At 43.8% G+C, this 25,340-nt stretch overlaps 1 protein-coding gene across 1 annotated transcript; it reads right to left on the reverse strand.

The window, feature by feature from the left end:
- Nucleotides 1-351: 351 nt before the first annotated feature.
- Nucleotides 352-20,333, reverse strand: NP15.6 (NADH dehydrogenase [ubiquinone] 1 beta subcomplex subunit NP15.6). The gene is made up of 3 exons (XM_068386811.1): nt 20,119-20,333; nt 943-1,076; nt 352-725 (listed from the first exon to the last, which is right to left on the reverse strand). The coding sequence occupies exons 1-3, from the start codon at nt 20,302-20,304 to the stop codon at nt 575-577; spliced, it is 471 nt and encodes a 156-aa protein (XP_068242912.1). The 5' UTR covers nt 20,305-20,333; the 3' UTR covers nt 352-574.
- Nucleotides 20,334-25,340: the final 5,007 nt, after the last annotated feature.

Raw genomic sequence — 25,340 nt, forward strand, 5'->3', positions numbered from 1 at the left:
CTTTTATCTTAGTCACAGCAAACTGACTCCCTTCTTTATCCTGTGCTACCAACCCTAGTCCTAATAATTTCCTAAACCACTATAGTTCTGTATAGTAGACGATTCCCTATTCTTGAGAACCGATCAAGTCGCAAAATATGCAATGCCTTTACTGTACTTTGTAATCATGCAGCCTCAATAATAAAATCATAAATTGTAGTTGTGGTAATCTAGAATGAGATTTCAAAAATGGACAGTTGAGCCACTATAAACACATCACAGTGTCACATGAAAAACATTTGGCATACATTATACATTCTGGAACCACATCAGAAACTAGCAGACAAGACAATCCTGGGGAAAAAAATTACATTTAAATCTTTACCATTTTTTTATTTCAATTTAAATACAATAAACAACATACACATGTATATACAGACCAAATGAAATAAGTTTCTATCACTCATTTTTGTATTAAATGCCACAACCTCAACAAAGGTTTATGGCAAAATCTTTTCTTAACTTCCAAAAAGGCATCATCAATATCTGCTTGACCAACCTAAACACACTAAATAATTCTCCTATGTATAGATGTCTAAATGATAATTTCAGTATCGCCAATCTCTTCATCACTTGGAAGTTCAATTTTATCTACACTAATCAAGTTGGCATCAATCAAAGGTAAACCTTCTGCTTCCCTGCGTCTCAGTTCCAAGTACCCCTCACGCTGGGCCCAATTCCTGTGTCTGCAAAAGATGCGAGGTATCAGTCTTCAGTTCTAAGAACATGAAAGAATGTAAAGTACAGTACAGCATATAGCGTTCATATACATGAGCTAACCACATCGTAAACATTGAATCAGCTACAAATACTATTTTATCCCTTAAAAACCTCAAAATTCTACTTCTGAGGTCTAACAGAACAATATCGCACAAAGAAAAAACATATAGCAAAATTTCTTACTTGATATCAGGTAAGTAGGCAAACACAAAGCCACCCAATACAATACATAATGTGACAGAAAAAAAGAATATAAGATGCATGCTCGTGTTGTCTTCTGTCTGAGACACCATACTGAAGCCCCAGCTCACCCAGTTCTGAAAAAAAAAAAACAAGAATTATTCTATATAATAAGACTACAAATATGACTAATTCGGAGGTAATTGTATTTTTCCTAACGATACAAACCTTAGCTATTTATAGGGGTATTACTTTCGGCGAAGCTGAAAGGACGAGCCATTAAAATTTAGCGAGGGTTAACAACCCATCCCTCTAGTTAGCAGGGGGTAGGGAGGTAGCCTGCTACCCCTCCCAGTCACAAACCTGTGATTGTGCTCACTTAGCTTGGAGATAGGACTTCAAGTGGGACAGGGGTTGGTGGGAAAGTATGTATAAAGGTTTGCATCGTTAGGAAAAATACAGATTACCTCTAAATTTGTCATTTGTTCCGTAACTGGAATACAAACCAACGCTATTTACAGGGTGACTCACCCATTAGGAGGGCAGATGTTCCTGCCAATCTGGGTTTTTGGCCTTACCTGGGGTACTCCCTATTTAGCAGTTTTGTGCAACAATAAGGAGACCCCAACACCTCGCTAAACCTGCTAACCATGATCAACGGCCTACCCAAGTTGAGTATGGTGATAAACTAGCAGTGTGACTGTCCTGGTAAACATTATTCCGAGTCTTGCAGGACATAAATGAAGAGACCAAGACATTCCCAATACCACCTAGACAGGGTATGAGACATAACAGTATTGGAACAATAATAGGTTACACAAGGGAGCAATGGTTTACCTGAAGAGGTTTGAGGCCAGCTTGTGCAGAGGTTCCAGGATTCTCATTTCACCAAGAGGGGGAGGATGAATAAAGGAAAAGAGCCCAACATTCCTTTTTATTCATTCAGACTAAAACCCTTTGCTACTTATCCAATGAGGAGCTTGAGGTACTAAAACAGCTGTAATGCAGCCACCACAGGACCGATAGAGAATGTATCGAGGTTCCTGTGGGTTACGTCTTGCAGGTAGCGGGCGGTGAATGTTGTTTGTTTCCACACACCCGCTTGTAACACGTGCGTCACAGAGTAGTTCTTTTTTGCAGGCCAGGGACGTAACAACGCCCCTGACATCATGAGCTCTGGGACGACATGTTAGAGGTGGGTCGGGATTCAGGGCAAAGTCTATGACTTTACGAATCCATGCAGAGATTGTGTTCTTCATGACCCTCCTCTTGGTTTTGCCCGTGCTTACAAAGAGAGAGGACACTCTGGGCTACGCTGGTGCTGTTCTCTTGAAGTAGTGCCTCAAACACCTTACTGGGTATAGTAACAGATGATCTGGGTCGTCAGTTACAGAGCGGAGACTCGTTATCTGTAAGGATTTGAACCTAGGCTCCAAAACCCCCGGATTCCAGCTTACTTCTCCCCATTCCCTTGAATAGGCGATGTCATAAGAGAGACCAAGAAGTTCACTGACTCTTTTGGCTGATGCCAAGGCAAGTAGGGACACCGTCTTCCAAGTCAGGTGGCAATCTGTTGCCTGGTGTAATGGTTTGTAAGGAAGGCCTCTTTGGAGACCGAAGAACTCGAACCACATTCCATGGGGGAGGTCTCACTTCAGACTTACGACAAGTAAGTTCATAACTTCAAATGAGGAGGGAAAGTTCCAGAGATGAGGAAATGTCCATTCCTTTCTGTTTAAAAGCGAGACTCAAGGCTGAGCGATAGCCTTTAACCACTGAAAGTGAAAGACTCATTTCTTCCCACAAATAAACGAGGAACTCCGCTATTGATGGAATAGTGGCATCGAGTGGATTGAGATCCCTTCCACGGCACCAACCACAGAAGACATTCCACTTCACCTGGTAGACTGAGGCTGAAGCTTTTTACAGATAAAGACATCCTTTTCACAACTTGTAACAAAAATCCTCTCTGTGTGAGGAGATGCAGGATAGCCTCCAGGCATGAAGATGTAGCGAAGCTACTGCCTTGTGGTAGATGTTGACATGTGGTTGTCTGAGTAGACTGTGTCATGGAGGAAGTTCTCTTGGGAGCTCTGTCAAGAGCAGCAGAAGGTCCGGGAATCATTCTGCATGATGCCATAGCAGAGCTATGAGGGTCATTGAAAGATTGACATGTTCTGGTCTTGTTGAGTACTCTTCTCATCAGACAGAACGGTGGGAATGCGTATTATGTCGATGTTGTCACACCGTTGTTGGAATGCATCTTGTCAGAGAGCCTTGGGATCTGGGACTGGGGAGCAGTACAGCGGAGCCTTTAGTTCAGGGCCGTTACAAACAGATCCACAGTCGGAGAACCCCACAAAGTCGGTACTTTGTTAGCTACTAGAGAATCCAAAGACTATTCGGAACTCACTATCTGTGACGCTCTGCTCAGATTGTCAGCGAGCACATTCCTCTTGCCTGGAATGAAGCGAGCCGATGGAGAGACCAAATGTGCTTCCGGCCATCTTAGTATCTCTACTGCTAGATGGGATAGGGGCTGCAAATAAGTACCTCCTTGCTTCTTGATGTAAGCCACTAACGTGGTGTTGTCGCTCATCACCACCACTGAGTGACCCGCTAGGAACTGGTGGAACTCTTGAAGGTCCAGAAAGACAGCCTTCATATCAAAGAGATTTATGTGAAGGTACTTTTTGGACTCTGACCAAAGGTCTAAGGCAGTGTGGTGTAGCACGTGTGCCGCCCACCCTTTCTTTGATGCGTCCGAGAACAGCATGGGAGGAGGGACGAGAAGATTGACACCCTTTAGTAGATTCTCATTCACCAACCAGTGATCCAGCCACGAAATAGCCTCCATGGCGTACTTATCAACCTTTTCTTGGGTTATGGTCTTAGATGCAGAGAATGAGACCTGATGCGAAGAGAGCCTCCCAGGAGAGACTACCTTGGTCAGCTCTTCCAGGGAGTGGTGAAGTGACATTGTCAAGAAAGACTCATCCATAATACCATATCTCTTGTTGTCACCTGAAGGTGGGAGGAGTTTGGAGGACGAGGAAGAACACAAAGATTCAGAGACGGAAGACAGTTGGAAGGCGATCTTTCGCCAGACACCCTTTAACCCACGGGACCAGGACAAAGCTGCACCGACCTTAGGAGGCTTCTGAGTGCCCAAGACACGCCGTGTCTCTGCCTTCTTGAGGGGCCGATTTCAGATCTGGTAACCCATTCAGGGCCCTAATAATGGACAGAACCTGCTGAAAGGCGTGTTCTGATTCCCTGATCTTCGTCCGAAGCTGGGCTGGCAGCGGGAACTTCATCCACCACCGAAGCCTCACCCAGGGGTGGGTCGCCGTCGTCAACTGGAAGACTGACTCAACTCCTGGAACCCTCAGAGGGTATCTGAGTCCTGGAGGATGACTTGGGAATAGTCTTAAGAGTCCTTAGGTTCCCTTCTAGGAGTTAACAGGGGCTCCAAGGCAGAAGGTCTAGATGACGTGACCTTCTCAGAAGAGAGAGAACGGGGAGCTGTAAGAGGGCCCATGTTCTTTCCTTGGCGTTTTTCCATCGGTGACGGAAGGGGAGAGTCCGACACGGACTCTTCCCTTTGATTGTCTCTAGAAATGGAGCCAAGGCGATGGTGATTCTACCATACGCATCCTGATAGGGGTCAGCTTAACTCTCGTTACCGGGACCTTATCAGGGGATCCCCTCTTCCCCTTCAGGGGGGAAGAAGCAGTTCCGGATCGGTTGGACTCACCGAGGCTTCCAACGTACGTAAAGGAAGTATGGGGGCGAAGACTTGAGTTAACACCCTAACCAAGGCGTTGACCCTCCGTCCCCAGCAATTGCGACGCTGCGCGATTGTGCGCAGAGGAATGGGGCAACAGAGAACGATCGTTACTTACCCTACCTTTGGAGGCCACTGCCACCGCTTTTGATGGTTGCAGTAGCAGATCCTCTTTTGCAAGAGGATGTGGTGGTCGCTAAAGTGTTGGGGAGCGACGAGTAACTTCCTGTTCATGACTCAAAGGTCGATGGCTAGAGGAAGTGTTCCAGCGTTGGAGAGCAATACCAGGGTAACGCGGGATCGATCGTTACTGCCCGAGCACGAGCGGCAGGTAAGTTTGACGACAATCGCTGGGGAGGCGAGTTACGCGTTGGTAGGTGTGAAGGCCGACCGATGAGCGACGAATCGTGTCGAAGAAGCTCATGAACAGGTGACCTAACGCATTCCACCGGACAGCGACGCAATGGTTTGAGAACACACTGGTGTGCAGACGAATGCTGGTTCGTTGGATGATAGATACGCGTTTCCCGAGATGGCAAAGGCTTACGGACTCATAAGGTCGATGAGGTGAATGCCGACAGATGGGCGATCACTGATAAGCAGGTGACCGTTGTCGAGCAGGCGATTGCTGAAGAGCAGGAAAACGCTGAAAAGCAGGCGAATGCTGAAGCGGGCGATCGTTGATGAGCAGGCGATTTCTGACGTGGAAGCGATTCCCGTTGAGATACTACCGCTAGAGAGTTATGGGGTCCTTTGACTGGCCAGACAGGACTACATTGGATCCTTCTCTCTGGTTACCATTCATTTTCCATTTGCCTACAAACACACCGAATAGTCTGGCTTATTTTTTACATTTTCTCTTTTGTCCTTGTACACCTGACAACACTGAGATTACCAAACAATTCTTCTTCACTTATGGGGTTACTGCACTGTAATTGTACAGAGGCCACTTTCCTCTTGGTAAGGGTAGAAGAGACTCTTTCTAGCCATGGTAAGCAGCTCTTCTAGGAGAAGGACACTCCAAAATCAAATCATTGTTCTCTAGTCTTGGGTATTGCCATAGACTCTGTACCATGGTCTTCACTGTTTTGGGTTAGAGTTTTCTTGCTTGAGGGTACACTCAGGCACACTATTCTATCTTATTTCTCTTCCTTTTGTTTTGTTAAAGTTTTTATAGTTTATTAGGAGATATTTATTTTAATGTGACTGTTCTTAAAATATTTTATTTTTCCTTGTTTCTTTTCCCCACTAGGCTATTTTCCCTGTTGGAGCCCCTTGGCTTATAGCATTCTGCTTTCCCAACTAGGGTTGTAGCTTAACAATCAATCAATAATAATAATAGTGATGGCATGGAGAGATGTCGAACGCGTATGCGATTTACGAGAGATCAATCATTTAGGTGGAGCATGGGACGTCGTTTGTTGTCGATGATCAGGCGATGAACGCGTTGGAAGCGACGTAAGCGATTCACGAATAACCAAATGCTTAGCTGGTACACAAGAAAATGCTCGATGACAATGGTCAGGCAATTCACAAGCTAGACGCGTTGGTGTACAAGTAGCTTGATGTCAACGTCAGGCGTATCACGTGTTGGAAGCAAGGAGAAGACTCACGAGCAACCAATCGCTTAGGTGGAACACGATAAGTCGCTCGATGACGATGGTCAGTTGGGCAAAAGCCTGGAGAGACGTAAAGTGATAAGACCACATCGGAGGTAAAGGTCGAAGTTTCTTCCGAAGAAGAAGACTGAGGAGTGGAGGTGAAGAGATGTCTCTTGGCCGATGGGGTAAGAGCACCCTGAGGGCGAAGAGAAAGATTGGACACGGCGAGGTCGCCTGCCGCTGACACAATGATGTAGAAGCATAGGATCAGTAGGCCTCCAAAGAGGAATCTCTATGTGAGACCCTTTACTCGAAAGGGACACACTCATCGGAGAGACGAGCCTCAGACTTTGCTCTTCCCCCGAAGGATGTTCATCAGGGGAAGTAACGAATACCTTGGTGGCGGAAGATGGAGAAGCAGACGCAGCCACAGGAGTAGCTGGCAGCGCAGCCGAAGAACTCTCCAACAGCAAAACGTCGACAACGGATAAGGGGTTGACATCTGAAACTGACACGTGCTGAAGGTCAGCACCACGGTGCAAAACCCGCAGCAATGCCTCATTGGAAGGTGCACTGGGCAAACCTAACGACGGCCATAGCTGAAACAGAGGAGAAAGAGAAACACCCTCACTCGCGGGGAGAGCTAAGGCAACCCTACTAGGGGAGGCAGCAGCGAATCTCGAGGACCGAGGTTGGCCAGGTGTTAAATGGCCTACGCTACTACACGTCGCCCACCCCCAAAAGGAAGCCGTCCGCGAAGGAGCTTCGGAGGAGGGTCAAGAGGTGTAGGAAGAAGCCTTGGGTTGTTTCTGCTTTGAACCGCCCTTCGAAGGGGAAGAATCCCACTTAGACTTCTTCTACCTGCACCCATATATTTCCCATTGGGAGGAAGACCACTCCTGACACTCACTACACTTATTATCTTCTTCACAACGCTGTCCTTTGCAGACAGGGCAAAAGCTGTGGGGATCCGTCTCCACAGCAGACATAAACTTCCCGCAATCACAGGTGTGTGAGTGGGAGAGGTAGCAGGCTACCCCCTAAACCCCACCCCCCCAACTAGTGGGATGGGTACTTAACCCACACTAAATTTTAAAGGCTCGTCCTTTCAGCAAGTAATACCCCTATAAATAGCGTTGGTATGTATTCCAGTTACAGAACAAACATAAATTATCAATAAATCCCATAGGGCATAGAATATCATACCTAGGCCCCTCCCTCCCCCCCCCACAAAAAGCATTGCAGTACTGCATTGGAGTTGACCATATTTGAAAGGTTTAGATTGTTCATACTGAGGTTATGGAATGGTAACAATCTTTTAATTTTTCACTTGGTAAAAACAAATGCATGGAAAAAGACTAGTGATGGAAAGCCCCTGGATACCATGGAATAACTGCAGAGATGATATTGGCCAAAAATGAAGTGACCCCAGAATACCTAAGATTATTTTGTAGAATGTGGTATGAAGAGACAAAACCTGATGAACGGGAGTTAGGAGTGTTGGTGAAAATAGCAAACAAAGGAGACCTGGCTGATTGCAATAATTACACAGGCATCACACTTATGTCAGTTGTCGTGAAAATATGATATTTTCATTATAAAATAAATTTTTGAATATACTTACCCGGTGAATATATAAATAGCTGACGTCTCTGACGGCCCGACAGATTCCAAAAAACTTGCGAGCGATCGCCATGAAGGTTGTCGGGTGTGCCCACCAGCGCCGACTATCGGCCAGATACCGCATATACTTCTCAACCAAACCAGTTCTTCTCAGTCCGTAGGGTCTCTATCGGGGAGGAAGGGAGGGCCTTTAATATTATATATTCACCGGGTAAGTATATTCAAAAATTTATTTTATAATGAAAATATCATTTTTAAATATTAAACTTAGCCGGTGAATATATAAATAGCTGATTCACACCCATGGTGGTGGGTAGAGACCAGTATTAAAACAATAAAGGCATATATGCTCAAGAGTTTTTGACAAATATTTCAAAAAAAAAAAAAAAAACTTAAGTATAGGTACCTGGTAAGGAAGCTGACTCTGATGATTACTCTGCCTCATTAGTCCGCTATCCTCACGAAGCCCAGCCATCCTCTCAGGATGCTGAAAGACTCCCAGGAGCTGCTATATCCAGGGCGAACACCCCTATAACAGGACCTCATCAATACCCTTAATCTGGGCGCTCTCAAGAAACAACATTTTGACCACCCGCCAAATCAAAAAGATTACGAAAGACTTCTTAGTCTTCCGTACAACCCAAAATAAGATTAAAAATTTCAAGAGTAGATTAAAAAGATATTGGGATTAAGGGAATGTAGTGGTAGAACCCTCACCCACTACTGCACTCACTGCTACGAATGGACCCAGTGTGTAGCAGTCCTCATAAAGAGTCTGGACGTCTTTCAAGTAAAATGAAGCGAACACCGACTTGCTCCTCCAAAAGGTCGCGTCCATAATACTTTGAAGGGATCTATTTTGCTTAAATGCCACCGAAGTCGCTATCGCTCTAACTTCGTGAGTCTTGACCTTAAGCAAACTACGATCCTTCTCACTTAAATGAGAATGTGCCTCCCGAATTAAAAGTCTAATAAAGTAAGATAACGCATTCTTAGACATGGGCAAAGAGGGCTTTTTAACGGAGCACCATAAAGCCTCTGAACAACCTCGTATCGGTTTAGTTCTAGATAAGTAAAACTTAAGAGCTCTAACGGGGCACAGCACTCTTTCAACTTCATTACCTACGATCTCAGAAAGACTAGGTATTTCAAAAGATTTAGGCCAAGGACGAGACGGAAGTTCATTCTTGGCCAAAAAACCAAGTTGAAGAGAACATATTGCTTTATTTGTTGAGAAGCCGATGTTCTTACTAAAAGCATGGATCTCACTGACCCTTTTGGCCGAAGCCAAGCTCACCAATAAAAGTGTCTTGAGGGTAAGATCCTTCAGGGAGGCTGAATTTAAAGGCTCAAACCTGTCTGACATTAGGAACTGTAGGACCACGTCCAAGTTCCAAGCAGGAGTTGAAATACGACGCTCCTTAGAGGTCTCGAAAGACTTAAGGAGGTCTTGGAGATCTTTGTTATTCGAAAGATCCAAACCTCTATGCCTGAAAACAGAAGCTAACATGCTTCTGTAGCCTTTAATGGTGGATGCAGAGAGGGAGCGACCGTTTCTCAGATATAGCAGAAAATCCGCAATCTGCGCTACAGAGGTACTGGAGGAGGAAAAAGAGGAGGGCTTGCACCAATCTCTAAATACCTCCCACTTCGACTGGTAGATCTTGATGGTAGAGGATCTTCTAGCCCTCGCGATCGCTCTAGCTGCCTCCTTCGAAAATCCTCGAGCTCTTGAGAGTCTTTCGATAGTCTGAAGGCAGTCAGACGAAGCGCGGGGAGGCTTTGATGAAGTCTCTTTACGTGAGGCTGTCGTAAGAGATCCATCCGCAAAGGCAGACTCCTTGGAACGTCTACCAGCCATAGAAGTACCTCTGTGAACCACTCTCTCGCGGGCCAGAGGAGAGCAACCAACGTCAACCTGGTCCCTTCGTGAGGGGCGAACTTCTGCAACACCTTGTTGAGGATCTTGAAAGGTGGAAAGGCATAAACGTCCAGGTGAGACCAGTCCAACAGAAAGGCATCTATGTGGGCCGCCTCTGGATCTGGGACTGGAGAGCAATAAGTCGGGAGCCTTTTTGTCAGCGAGGTCGCAAAGAGATCGATGGTGGGTTGACCCCAAGTCATCCAAAGACTCTTGCACACATCCTTGTGGAGCGTCCACTTCGTAGGAATCACCTGACCTCTTCGACTGAGACAGTCCGCCAAGACATTCAACTTCCCTTGGACGAACCTCGTCAAAAGCGAGATGTTTCGATCTTTTGACCAAATGAGGAGGTCCCTTGCGATGACGAAAAGAGCGTGGGAGTGAGTGCCTCCTTGCTTCGAGATGTAAGCCAAGGCCGTGGTATTGTCTGCCTTCACTTCTACCACCTTGTTTCGAAGCAGGCTCTCGAAACTCCTCATTGTTAAATGGACTGCTAACAGCTCCTTGCAGTTGATGTGAAGGCTCCTCTGGTCCGCGGCCCAAAGACCCGAGCATTCCAGACTGTCCAGAGTCGCCCCCCAACCCAAATCCGATGCGTCTGAAAATAACACATGGTTCAGGTTCTTGACTGCCAGAGACAGACCTTCCCGAAGTCTTATATTGCTGTCCCACCAAGCCAGGCAAGTCTTGACTGGATCGGAGATCGGAATCGAGACCGCCTCCAAAGTTTTCTCCTTGTTCCAATGGAAGTCTAGGTGGAACTGGAGAGGGCGTAGGTGAAGTCTCCCTAGAGAGATAAACTGTTCCAGAGATGAAAGCGTCCCTAGGAGGCTCATCCAGCTTCTCACAGAGCAACGGTTTTTCTCTAGCACGAGACGGACTTTGAGCAAAGCCTGCTCGATCCTGTTGGCAGACGGAAAAGCCCGAAAAGCTAGATTCTGTATCTCCATCCCCAAATAGAGAATCGTTTGGGAGGGAGTCAGCTGTGACTTCTCCATGTTCACCAAGAGGCCCAACTCCTTTGCAAGATCCAAAGTCCACTGTAGGTCCTGCAGACAGCGATGACGGGACGACGCTCTGAGTAACCAGTCGTCCAAGTACAGGGAGGCTCTGATCCCCGACAAATGTAGGAACTTTGCTACATTTCTCATGAGCCTCGTAAAAACAAGAGGAGCAGGGCTGAGGCCGAAGCACAGTGCTCGGAATTGATACACCACATTCCTGTACACAAACCTCAGATAAGGTTGAGAGTCTGGATGTATTGGAATGTGGAAGTACGCATCCTGCAAGTCGAGAGAGACCATCCAGTCGCCCTCTCTGACTGCTGCCAAAACGGATTTGGTGGTCTCAATCGTAAATTTTGTTTTTACAACAAATACGTTGAGAGCACTGAAATCCAGCACTGGCCTCCAACCTCCTGTGTTCTTCGGAACCAGGAAGAGACGGTTGTAAAAACCTGGGGATTGAAGGTCCGAGACTTGCACCACCGCCCCCTTCTCTAACAACAGACACACCTGAAGATGTAACGCCTGTCTCTTTGTCTCCTCTCTATACCTGGGAGAGAGGTCTATCGGATCTTTTACTAGAGGAGGTCTCCGTACAAAAGGAATTTTGTAACCCTCCTTCAGCAACAAAACAGACTCCCGGTCTGCACCCCTCTTCTCCCAGGCCTGCCAGAAGTTGGTCAATCTGGCACCTACTGCTGTCTGAGGACGTGGGCAGTCAGACTCTGCCACGGGAGAATTTAGATCCTTTCTTCTTGCCCCGCTTACTATCGGCACGAGAGCCTCCCTTACTGGGAGCTCTGCCATGAAAAGGCGGGATAAACCTTGTAGCTGGAGTTTCAAATTTAGGTCTGTTGATATAAGAAGATGAAGGTACAGCCTTACGAGCAGACGTGGCCATCAAATCATGAGTGTCCTTCTGTACAAGAGACGCTGCAATATCTCTAATAAGCTGCTGCGGGAACAAGGCAGAAGACAATGGCACAAAGAGAAGTTCTGACCTTTGACAAGGAGTGACACCTGCGGACAGAAAAGAACAAAGAGTCTCTCTCTTCTTAAGAACCCCTGCTGTGAAAATAGCAGCAAGTTCATTAGAGCCATCTCTAATTGCCTTGTCCATGCACGACATAATCTGAACAGAGACATCACGGTCTGCTGACGAGACCTTCCTACTCAAGGCTCCCAGAGACCAATCCAAAAAATTGAAAAGCTCAAAGGCACGATAAATTCCTTTGAGGAGATGATCTAGATCTGAAGAGGACCAGCAAACTTTCGAGCGTCTCATGGCCAGACGACGAGGAGTGTCTACGAGGCTTGAGAAGTCTCCCTGGGCAGAGGCAGGCACCGCCAAGCCGAGAACTTCTCCCGTGTCATACCAGACGCTCGCACGAGAAGCCAATTTGAAAGGGGGAAAAGCAAAAGTGGACTTCCCCATATTCCTCCTGAACATTAACCAGTCGCCCAACAAACGCAAAGCTCTCTTAGAAGAGCGAGAGAGCACTAACTTCGTGAATGACGGAGTCGAAGCAGCTAGGCCCAGCGTGAACTCAGATGGAGGCAAACGAGGAGCAGCAGAAACAAAATGATCAGGAAACAGGTCCTTAAAGATAAGCATGATCTTCTTAAAATCAAGGGAGGGCTGAGCAACCCTAGGCTCCTCTCCATCCGAAAGAGTCCCCAAAGGAAGGGGATCAACGACTTCCTCATCCGAAGGAACTTCATCCGACAACGGCAAAGTCTCGCGATACGGAGAGACATGCCGAGGAGGCAACGCTTGGCAGGCTATATCAACATGCGACGGAGCCGCAGCAACAGCTGAGGTAACGACGTCACGCCGAGGCTGCAAAGACAAAGTCTTGAGACTGACAAACAACAACAGACTGTGTCGACTAACGTTAGACATCACGTCGGGACTACACTGACTGCAGGGTTTGAGTTTGAAAAACAACACCCGACCGCGGTGACTGACGTTCAACGTCACGTCGGGGCAACGGAGTCGGCCGACGAACGTCACTTCGAGACTGCGGCGACAGTAGCTAAACGTCACCTTGAGTCTGCGGCAAAAGAGGTTCCACGTCACGTAACTGACGTGAATGACGAGGAACACGATCAGAGTCGCGTTCAACAGCACCGATAACATTAGAGCTAACATCATAATGACGAGACAAAACTTGCTTAGGCGGCTGAAGACCAGAGTCACGCTTGTCGGACTGGCGAACCGCAAGCAAAGGATCTTTACGAACCTGTTCATGCTCATAAACCTCCATTAAAGATGAAAGTTTCAACTGCATGTCCTGTAGGACACTCCACTTCGGGTCAACGGGAGTCGGAACGGGCCGTGACGTCGGCAACGTCTGTGCATGCAAATCATCGCACCGAACGGGACCCTCGGACTCCGTGTCACGCTTACGCTTAACAGGCGAACAGCCATCCGATGACTGAAAACGGTCAGAGCTGCCCCAATGGCTACAGCCCGGACGCTGGACCTGTCCTGAAGGGACTGACTTGCGCTTTAAGGGTCTAGAAACCTTACGCCAAGGTTTCTTATGCGGCAAATCGTCGGAAGATGAGGAGAACTTAGTCTCCCCCGTCTTATGGTAAGGACGTTCTTGATGAGAAACGTCTGATACCTTAGAGGGAACGTCTGTACGTCGGTTTACACCTCTCGCTCCCTTAAGTCCTACGACATTCCTTCTCCCTGGTGCAGGGGAGCCTGAAAGAGGTCTAGGACTAGGGCGACAAGCACGAACAGACGAACCCTCGGTCGCAACACTAAACACATTATGCGCACTTTCCACTTTACCACTTTGACTCTTTAATTGTGGAAGACTGTCGCAATCTCCACGAACAACCATAAAATTACAACAGTTCCAAGGGAAGAAAAAAGGGTAATAGGTTACGTGAGTGTAGTGGTAGATCCTTCCCCCACTACTGCACTCGCTGCTACGAATGGTCCTAGGGTGTAGCAGTCCTCATAAAGAGTCTGGACTTGTTTTAGATAGTGTGAGGTGAACACAGATTTGCTCCTCCAGAATGTCGTGTCCATGATGCTCTGCAAAGACCTATTCTGCTTGGAGGCTACAGACGTTGCCACAGCTCTAACCTCATGTGTCTTGACCTTCAAAAGCTTGAAGTCCATCTCACTACAATGAGAATGAGCCTCCCTTATTAAGAGCCCGATGAAGAAGGATAGCGCATTCTTAGACATCTGTAGCGAAGGTTTCTTGACTGAGCACCAAAGTGCTTCTGACTTGCCCCGTAAATTCTTTGTTCTTTCCAGGTAGAACTTCAGGGCTCTTACTGGACACAGGACCTTCTCTAATTCCTCTCCAACCAAATCCGAAAGGTTCGGAATCTCAAAAGCCTAGGACCAGGGTTGTGAAGGGCGTTCGTTCTTAGCAAGAAAACCTAGCTGTAAGGAGCAGATAGCCTTGTTATCTCTAAAGCCTACATTTTTGTTGAAGGCATGAATTTCACCGACCCGTTTTGCTGTCGCCAAACTGACCAAAAAGATAGTCTTCATGGTGAGGTTCTTAAATGAGGCTGAATATAAAGGTTCAAACCTGCTACTCAATAGGAACATCAGGAGTATGTCTAGGTTCCAAACTGGCGATTCCTGATGTCATTCTTTAGTCGTTTCAAAGGACTTGAGAAGGTCCTGGAGATCTTTATTATTGGACAGGTCCAAATCCCTATGCCTGAAAACGGCCGCTAACATGCTCCTGTATCCCTTGATGGTTGAGGTCGAAAACTTACGCTTCTTTCTAAGGTACAGAAGGAAGTCAGTAATATGAGTCATAGAGGTATTGGAAGAGGAAACAGAGTTGTTTCTGCACCATTCTCGAAAAACCTCCCACTTGGATTGGTAAACCTTGATGGTAAAAGACCTCCTTGCTCTCGCAATCGCACTAGCTGCTTCCTTCAAAAACCTCTAGCTCTCGTGAGTTTTTCGATAGTCTGAAGGCAGTTAGATGTAGAGCTTGGAGGTTTTGATGGTACCTTTCCAAGTGGGGTTGTTTGAGTAGATCTATTCTCAAAGGGAAGCTTCTCGGTGTGTCCACCATCCATTCCAATACTTCTGTGAACCACTCTCTTGTGGGCCAAAAGGGAGCCACTAGAGTCATTCTGGTTCCCTCGTGCGACACAGATTTTTGCATCACTTTGTGCACAATCTTGAAAGGTGGGAATGGGTACACGTCCAGATGGGACCAGTCCATGAGGAAAGCGTCGATGTGAACTGCTTCGGGGTCTGGCACTGGGGAACAGTAAGTGTCCAGTCTCTCCGTCTTCGTGGTTGCGAACAGGTCTATACAAGGACGACCCAAAGTCTGCCACAGGCTCTTGCAGACTTCCTGATGAAGCGTCTATTCTGTAGGCAAGGCTTGACCTTTTCTGCTCAGACTGTCTGCCATCACATTTCTTTCCCCTTGAATAAATCTTGTTACTAGGGTTACATTCTTTTCTCTTGCCCAGTAACTCTCTCGCAGTCTCGTAAAGAGACCTCGAGTGAGTTCCGCCTTGCTTGCCTACGTAGGCCAACGCTGTAGTGTTGTCGGAGTTGACCTAAACCACTCTGTTCAGGACTGACTCTTCGAAGCCTTTGAGGGCTAATAGGACTGCCAACAGCTCCTTCTGGTTTATGTGGAGGATCTCCTGATCTTTTGTCCAGGAACCCGAGATCTCCAACTTTCCCAGTGTTGCTCCCCACCCCGAGTCCGAGGCGTCTGAACACAACACAAGGTCTGGGTTTATCTGTTCCAGAGAAAGACCCTCTTGAAGTTTGACATGGTCGTTCCACCACTGAAGGCATCACTTTGTGGATTCTGAAATGGGGAAACATTTTGTCTCCAGCTCCCTTCCTCTGTTCCAATGTAGATTGAGGTGGAACTGAAGGGGACGAAGATTCAGTCTTCCCAAGGAGACAAACTGCTCCAATGAGGAAAGGGTTCCCAGAAGACTCATCCAATCCCTCGCAGAACACTTCTTTAGAAAGCATTGAAGTTTCATCAGGGTTTGTTCCGTCCTTGAGGCAGACGGAAAAGCCCGAAAAAGTTGACTCCGAATCTCCATCCCCAAGTACAGAATGTCTTGGGATGGTGTCAGTTGTGACTTGTCCCTGTTTATCGGAAGACCCAGTTCTTCTAATAACTTCATCGTCATCTGCAGATCCTCCAGACAGCGATCGTAGGAATGAGCTCCAAGTAGCTAGTCGTCCAGATACAGGGAGGCTCCGATACCTCTTGAATGCGGCATTCCCGCTACATTTCACAATAACTTCGTAAAGATTTGGGGCGCGGAGCTTAGGCTGAAACAAAGAGCCCGAAACTGGAAAACTTCCTCCTTGTACATGAACCTCAGGTATTTCTTGAAGTTTGGATGGATGGGGATGTGAAAGTACGCATCCTGAAGGTCTAAAGAGACCATCCAGTCGTCCTTTCTGACTGCTGCTAGGACTGATTTCGTTGTCTCCATAGTGAACTTTGTATTCTGTACAAAGACGTTGAGTGCACTGACATCCAGGACTGGTCTCCATCCCCCCCAAGTTCTTGGGAACCAGGAACAAGCGGTTGTAAAATCCTGGTGACCGTAAATCTCGCACCCTCTCTATTGCCGCCTCCTCTAATAAGAGAGACATTTGCTGTTACATCGCCTGTATCTTTGATTCCTTTCTGTATCTGGGCGAGAGGTCTATAGGAGTTACAGTACTTCGGGTGTCGAGACAAAAATTTGATGGAATTTTACTTCGGATGTTAGAACAATCGTATGTAAAGACAATCGTATGTAGAGGTTCCACTGTATTCAAATTCTAGAGGTTCCACTGTATTCAAATTCTAAGTTTGTAAAGTTGAAAACGCCGAAATACTAGCCCACAGGACTAGGGCGTAACAAACCATGTTCTGATTGCCAGAACATAGGAGATATGGGATAATGTTTAATTATGAGCGAATCAAGCATACAACAGTGCAATAACCAATAAATCATTAGCCCAACTAAATAAGAAAATATTTGTAATATAGTACGACCACCACTTACGAATAATGTTAATTTAAATACTATACAAACAGACTGTTTATTTAGTATATTTAGTGTTTCGGATGTATTTGATGACAATATCTAGCGCAAAACCATAGCTTTTCAGTTATGGTTGATGACACACCATAACTCAAAATCTATGGATTTTCGCCAAAAATCATTATCTAGTATCTTCAAAACACTTATAATTACCGGGGTATGTATGATAACTGCCACCTTACTTGCAACTATATTGGAAACATGTACAGAATAAAAACTGTTCAGAATGTTCTAAATACCCAGGGTAAGTGCTTACCAAATAGATATGGAATCATTTTAAAAACCATCAAAATTATCGTGAAATTTATAAGTTGAACGAACTCTGCTCCCAGCCACCCAGTTTCTCACTCCCATAGTTCCTAGAATTTCTTGTAGATGGCATTTTGATCGATTCAACATCGCTTTAGCAGCGGAATACTAAACTAATCGACAGTCGTGGCAATTTGAAACAACCCGATCGGACCCCAATTGACTCTGGAAATTGCCGGAGGGCTTTTTTTTTTTTTTTTTAATCCAATCAGAATCCCATATTTCCAAAAATTCAAAGAGGGTAATGAGAGCGTCCCCCAGGGGTCGGAGATGCTCAGTCTTTACCAACGTGGCGGGAAGATGGCAACTTATCAGTGGGAAGATACTTTATCAATTCGATCTCGATCAATCCAAGTATTGTAAGGATTGTGAATTTTACAAAAAGTGACAAATTTAGACTGTATTTGTATAAAATGGGACCCTTGGGAGCTTTTTCGGGTGTTTGTTTAAAATGTCATACTGGTGAAATGCAACATAAATATGAAGGAAAATCATCAAATAATGGCCATCCTAAGTTTTTTTTGGCGGTGTTCAAACATTGCCGTAAGAAGATTGCCCCTACTCATGGTAGCTTTTTTTCACAGTTGAAACTATCGTGCAAAGATGTTTATTACTGTATTGTAGCAAGTTTTGTTTACGGTTTTCCCCAGAACCTCATTGGCCCCATACACTAAACGTTTGTATCTCACAACACAAAAGTAAATTCGGAAAGAGGAAATATAATGTTGGTAGCAATGTCGATGGCAAATGGGTGTTAGCGGGATTGACCAGGAAAAATGTTAAGACTTTCTTTAGGGTTGTCGAGGATCGTTCGGAAAAGACACTGATCCTGATATTATTAGAGTTCATCCATCCCGAAACTACAATAATTTCGAACTGATGGAAGGCTTATATATAGCAATATCGAGGATAAATTTCGACATCGCACTGTTAATCATAGCGTTAATTTTGTGAGTCCGATCAAATCCCTGTGGTGAGTACTAAAAATTAGTCAAGGGTGTTTACCCACTCAATATTGGTGATTCTGAAAATCCTGGTTCATCCCAACACCTTACTCCTCTGCTAATTGCCTGTTCATCCAACGCTCCGCAATAAAAGAAGTTGTCTCTGGGCAAGAAGAATATACCACTCGAAGATTCCGACTTTAGTGACTTTGAGTAATAGTGGTGTTGTTGTAAAGGTTACGAATTATCCTGGAAGCTGAAGCTAAAGCTGAAGTAATGTAAGTACAGCTCACTCCGTTTCTGGGTGTATGTATGATCGCGGCCACATGCATGTATGATGACGGCCAATTATGAATAGAACATTGTAATGGGGATCCCATGTTAGAGATTAAGAATACGGTAGTGTAAGGGGGTAGCAGGGGGCGTAGGCCCCTATTAGGAAGGGACACAGCTTGTAAGTTAGACTAGGTGGGGCCATTAAAGTTGAGTAGTGTTCTTTTGTATTGGTTTTGGAATCTTTGTATATCAGTGGCAAGTTCCTCCAGCAAGCATAAAATATGGACGCCAATTAAATTAAACTCCCCCCCCCCTAACCTAACCAACAAGCTATGTCCTTACCTAATGGGGGGGGGGGTAACGACCCCTTACAGTGCTGTATTCTTAGTCAGCCGACATCAGATAAGGGTCAGAAGTGCTACTGTCCTCAGCGGGCATCGTCTTCAGTGGGTCCTACCCGCTGAGGCAAAAAATATTATATAGGGAAAATGGCCCCACCAGGCTATGTTGAGTTAGCGAATGGGGTCTCCCCTACCATGTCCCTTTCAGGCAATGGAGTCATTGTCAGACATGATAATTGGTAATAACCTAATAACAACTTCACTCATGAATGTATGCCGAATGATAACATTAGCAACGTTACCAATGATACATTGTTACCAACGATGACTCGAATTGTTAAGGTAATATTACCGGTTACACAATATACAAATAGTACAAAAAGGGTACAGAACCTAACAAACCCACCTACCCTAACCTAGTTGTTGACAGGTCACAAACCTCAGCTATTTACTGAGAACGGTAAAATTAGCCTCGATACGAATGATACACAGCGTTACCAACGGTACGGTGACATTACTAGCGATAGTACAGTAATGCTAGATATTTCCATACGTATTTTAAATAATTTTTCAATATAAGTTTTACACAATATATAAAAAGTACAAAAAGGGTACAGAACCTAACAAAACCACCTAACCTAACCTAAGAGTTCCCAGGTCACAAAACTCACGTATGTACTGGGAATGTTAAAATAATCAACGTTACCAGTGATACACAGCTTTAACGTTACAAAGGCATTGCTAATGGTAGCAATGCTACGGTAATATTGTCATGTATATTTTAATGAATTGTTCCATACACACTTAACACATATAAAAAGGTAAAAAAGGGTACAGAACCTAACAAACCAACCTAACCTAGCTATTGTGTTGGTCACCCCTGCATATTCCCTATATAACATGTCTAGCCTCAATGGGTAGGTGCCCACTGGGGACACTACCCGCTGAGGACAGTAGCACTTTGGGTACTGTTGCGTCATCATACACATAGGTGGCTGCTATCATGCATACACCAGTTCCCCTTTTAAAAAGGCATTAACTATAGTTATAAGGTGTAGTAATTTTTTCTACGATAGAGATATCAGTTTCAACCTATGAAAGCAGCTTGGAAGGAGGCAAAACTGGCCAGATCTGGTCTACTATTGGCTATAGTACCCAATAACTAAACACACAACTTAAAACTGTACTGGCGTAATGTTGTAGAAATTGATCTTATAATACACAAATGATGCTGCCTTTTATGTAGCAAAATTCATTAAAATATACTAAATATTTATAGTCAGGACACGAATGCCTACCTTATCTTGCACCACTTCTTCCGCTGCAGTCTTACTCTGGACCGGGATGGCATCATTGACGGTTATCGTATCTTTGTTCTTTTTAGACGTCGAAATGCTAGCTACTCTTAAAAGACTGCCAGAAGGTCTTATAATTGCATTTTTATGTCTAAGGAGCACCGTCCCAACTCGACACAGAGTAGCCATTTTTCCGGTCTAACAGTGTTGCCAGATGTGCAGATGAGTTACTCTAAAAATCCCCAAAACTTATGATTAAAAATCCCCAAAATAACCCCAAAATCCCCATTTCCACGTAAATATACTTTTGATCTCATAGGCTTTACTAATATAGAAATTACCCACTTTACTTCATATAAGTGTAACCAAACTAATGGCACAGCATAAAGGTGTACACTCGGGACTTCTATCTTAGCTTTTTCCCTTCCTCTTGTTTTTTTAAATGATGTGTTGGGCAGGCTTAATAGAAGGACCGTGGATGCCTGGTGGTTTATCAAGAGGTTGTCTTTTCCTTATCTTGTTCTTTTTCTTCTTAAAACCATCCTTACTGTCCTCCCTTCAGTTGAAGTGGCTATCCTGGAGGGTATTTAGCCTTGCATGGTGTATCGGCTCCTCCATGTTGACTAATTTTTCCGACTTTTTTACTATAGTCTATGGGTTTGATCAATCACTTTATTTATAATTCTGTACATATTGTTTTTGTTATAATTCTTGTTAATCTAGTGTTTAAGTATGATGTCTCTTTTTATTACTATTAATTCTTATGCTGTCTGGAGACATTGAGCGAAATCCGGGACCAGTACATCCTAGATTTCGTCAATGTCGTCTTCTGTATTGCAATATTCGTGGTCTTCATGCAAATATTCAAGACCTTACAGTTGCGTCCAGACAGAAAGATATTCTTTTGTGCTCAGAAACTTTGGTTTCTAATATGAGGCACTCATCTGAGCTCCTTATAACTGGTTTTAAGAAGTCAATAATGTTGAAACGCGTTGCCATCCCTAGGGTCAGGAGAATGGCGGTGTATATTAGGACTAAGTACCCTGCTTCTCATAAGTTCTGCTATCAATGTGGATGTCATGAAATTCAGGTAATAAAAGTCTGTGCCAGACATAACAACTTTTATTTGTGTTCCATCTACCGGAATCCAGGCATGGATGATACTATCTTCGATTGTCTCCTTACCATTATGGCTAAGATACAAAAAGATGATAGAAAGGCCTCTTTTGTCTTTGTTGGTGATTTTAATGCTCACCATGGGGAATGGTTAAGTTCTATCTCTCCTACCGATCGCCAAGGCTTAAGAGCTTTAGATTTTGCCTCTGAATCAGGCTGTGAGCAAATCATAAATGAAGCTACCCACAGGTCTGGTAATTGCTTGGACCTCGTATACACTGACTCCCCTGGCGTTATAACTAGTAAGGTTGGCTCTCCAGTCGGGACATCTGATCATGTCTTGATTTCATTAGTAGAGAAGACTGAGCAGCCTGCCCCTGATGTATCATACTCTTGTAAAAATTTATATGAAATCCCTAGCAGACTGGAATGGGATTTTGTATGATATTTTGTGCTGAATTGGTCACAATTATATAGTAGTGTTGATCCTGTTGTCCCGTTGAATGAGAATCTAGTCAACATAATTGATAGGCGTATCCCTTCTCGTGTGCTAAGGTACCGAGTGAAGGACAAACCGTGGTTCAATGATGATTGTAGACGTGATTATTTGGAGAAGCAGGAGGCCTATCATATTTGGAAGGGTAACAGATCAGATTTGACCTGGAATAACTATACTCAGCTTAGAGCTTTCGCTCAGAGAGTTTATGCCTCAACTGAAAAGGAATAAAATTTAACCACTAAAGAAACCCTTTCTGGTACAACTCAGGAACGTAAATGGTGGTCTACCCTTAAATCTGCACTCTTTGGTGTAGATGCAACAGTTCCTCCTTTACTTAAACCAGATGGCTCAGTCACTCACTGTCCAAAGGAAAAGGCAACCCTTTTGGCTGATGTTTTTTAGAGTAAACAGAGTAATGAAAAACTTGAACTTCCTCATTCCTGTTTTCCTGAGGCTAAACTAACTAGTTTAGCTTTTCGATCTCGTGAAATTAAAGCTCTGTTGATGGACCTTGATGCTTATAGAGGTGTAGATAAAAATGGTATTTTTCCTTTGTTTTTTACAAAGACAGCAGATTTCTTAGCTCTAAAGTTATGTGTTATTTTGCGCAAGTTAGTAAGAAGAGGAGCTTTTAGCACTTGGAGAATTGGTAATGTTACTCCACTATGTAAATGTGTTTGTGGTAGCTAAAGTCCAACTGATTACCACCCAATTTCCATAACTTCCATATTATCTACAGTTTTGAACGTCTTCTGGCAAAACGTCTTAATAGATTTGCTGAAGGTAATTATCTATTCCCTAGTTTTGAAATTTGGTTTTCGTAAAGGCCTTGGAGCATGTGATGCCCTTCTCACAATCTCCAATGCTGTACAAAAATCCCTTGAATGTGGTCAGGAAATTTGTATGATTGGCCTTAATTTTAGTGCTGCCTTTGACCGTGTTAATCATGAGGCCCTTGTTTTCAAACTCAAACAGTTGGGCGTGGGTGGGTCGTTTCTTAGCATTTTTATTGATTATTTTAAGTAATAGATCTCAAAGAGTTGTTGTTGATGGGCACCATAGTGAGTATAGGGATGTGATATCCGGTGTTCCACAGGGTAGTGTTCTTGGCCCATTACTTTTCATACTATATACACATGACATGTGGTTTAGCCTAGAAAACAAGCTTGTTGCATATGCGGATGATGCTACTCTTATTGCATCAATCCCATCCGCTGAATGTAGATCTGGGGTTGGTGAATCCTTTAATAGAGATCTAGCTAAAATTATTGCGTGGTGCAAATTATGGGGTATGAAGTTGAATCCTAACAAAACTCAAAAGTATGATTGTAAGTAGGTCAAGGACGGTGGCTCCTCAACATCCAGATCGCAGTATTGATAATGTTTCTTTAAATTTGTATGACTTTTTAAATTTTAGGTGTGATTTTTGACATCAAATTTACTTTTGAGAAACACATTAGGTCTGTGTCTTCTTCAATTGCACAAAAAATTGGCTTATTGAGAAAGTCTTACAAGATTTTCGGTGATCAATCTATTCTGAAAAAGTGTTTTAATTCTTTCATTCAACCTTGTTTTGAGTATTGTTCTCCTGTCTGGTGTTCAGCTGCTGATTATCATCTTAATTTGTTGGACAGAAACTTACGGTCTATTAAATTTCTTATTCCTGATCTAGATATTAATTTTTGGCACCGTCGTTCAATTAGTTCATTATGCATGTTGCATAAGATTTTTCATAACTCTGACTATCCTTTACATTCAGATCTCCCTGGACAATTTTATCCTGTTCGTAATACTAGGCAGACAGTTAATTCTAATAGCCAGGCCTTCTCCAACATGAGGTTCAATACTACACAGTATTCTAGAAGTTTTATTCCAGCTGTTACCAAGTTGTGGAATGGTCTTCCTAATCGAGTAGTTGCATCAGTAGAACTTCAAAAGTTCAAAGTTGTAGAAAATGTTTTTATGTTGACCAGGCTGACATGAGTCTTTTTATAGTTTATACCTGTTTAGAGGTTGTTAATAGTTTATATAGGACATGTCTGTTTTGACGTTGTTACTGTTTTTAGAATGATTTATTGTTAATTTGTTTTCATCATTTATCTATTTCATTATTTCCTTTCCTCACTGGGCTATTTTTCCCTATTGGAGCCCTTGGGCTTATAGCATCTTGCTTTTCCAACTAGAGTTGTAGCTTGGCTAATAATAATAATAATAATAATAATAATAATAATAATAATAATAATAATAATAATTTGTTTCTTCTTCATAGAAATCTGTACAGAATATCTCCACCAGACACCCAAAATCCCCAAATCTAGGGAAAAATTCTCATATATGGCAACACTGCGGTCTAACTTAGGCGAGTGATGAAATCGTTGTTTTTCCATAATACCAGATAGTAATGTATCTCATTTTATTAGCTCGTCTGTAAAACAAATAATAAAAATCAGTCAATCGGACAAGTATACAAAATATAATATTTACATTAAATTATTTTGCATAAGACTATGAATCAGTATATTTTGTTAGACACACATATATTGAATGTGATACCATGAAACTTTACTTACATCTCCAAGGCATTGACCTCTGTATAATAATTATAAAGAAATTTTATGACAATCTCCCTTTCCAATATGATCATGCCAATCCTTCAGGAATTATAAGTGGTGGTGCATTATTTATAACAGCTATTTTGTTATACCATAATTATTCGTCCTCATGAAGGTATATCTGCAATTCAAATGCTCTTACATAAATAAATCGGATACAGTATACATACTATTTCATTTGACCCAATTAAGCTATATTGTATTCGTTGAAATATGAATAACGCACAAATTTACCATCAGCACTGAGAAGTGTCATAACAAGAGCTGAGATGGTCGGACAGATCCCCACCTCTTCCAGAGATAAATATTGTCTATAAGTGTAGCTTACTTGATGTCATGGTGAGGGGTAGATGGAGATGGTTTGGGTATGCTCTTAGCACTCAATAAGAGAAATTAGTTCACCAAACGTTCAGCTGGACTCCACAAGGCACTAAAATAGTGGGAAGACTCAGACCTACATGGCTGAGGACTATGAAGCGCGAAATAGGAGATGATGAATGGAGAAGTATTGCATTAAAAGCTCAAGATAGAGACGACTGGCAAAATCTAACCCAGGCCCTTTGCGTCAATGGGCGTAGGAGGAGATGATGATGATAACTGTAGCCTACTTGAGGATACACAATTGATAAATAAATTTATTCAGACATTTAAACGGACTGAAATAACTTCAAAATCGTATATTTTTCACCAACAAACTATATCCCATAATAAAGTGTCCCAAGGGGAAGTCCAGCAATTGACACCAGTTATACGGACACTCATTCTTTTATTATTCTTATAAGAGCTCCAGCTACTTCATCTACATAAACATTTTGCAAAACAACGAATACATGTACCATTCACATCTGTTATGTAGCCTAAAATAGGACACAGGAATTCCTAGTACACCTTGCTCTGAGAAAGTGCACCTTGTCACACTTACTGCGCGGCGAGTTCCTGAGCTTAGTCCTGCCGATTTCTGTCCTAACCTCTGTCATTTCTCCCTAACTGTTTGAATA

Source organism: Palaemon carinicauda, chromosome 14 (genome assembly GCF_036898095.1).
Source record: "Palaemon carinicauda isolate YSFRI2023 chromosome 14, ASM3689809v2, whole genome shotgun sequence".
Classification (NCBI taxonomy): Eukaryota; Metazoa; Arthropoda; class Malacostraca; order Decapoda; family Palaemonidae; genus Palaemon; species Palaemon carinicauda.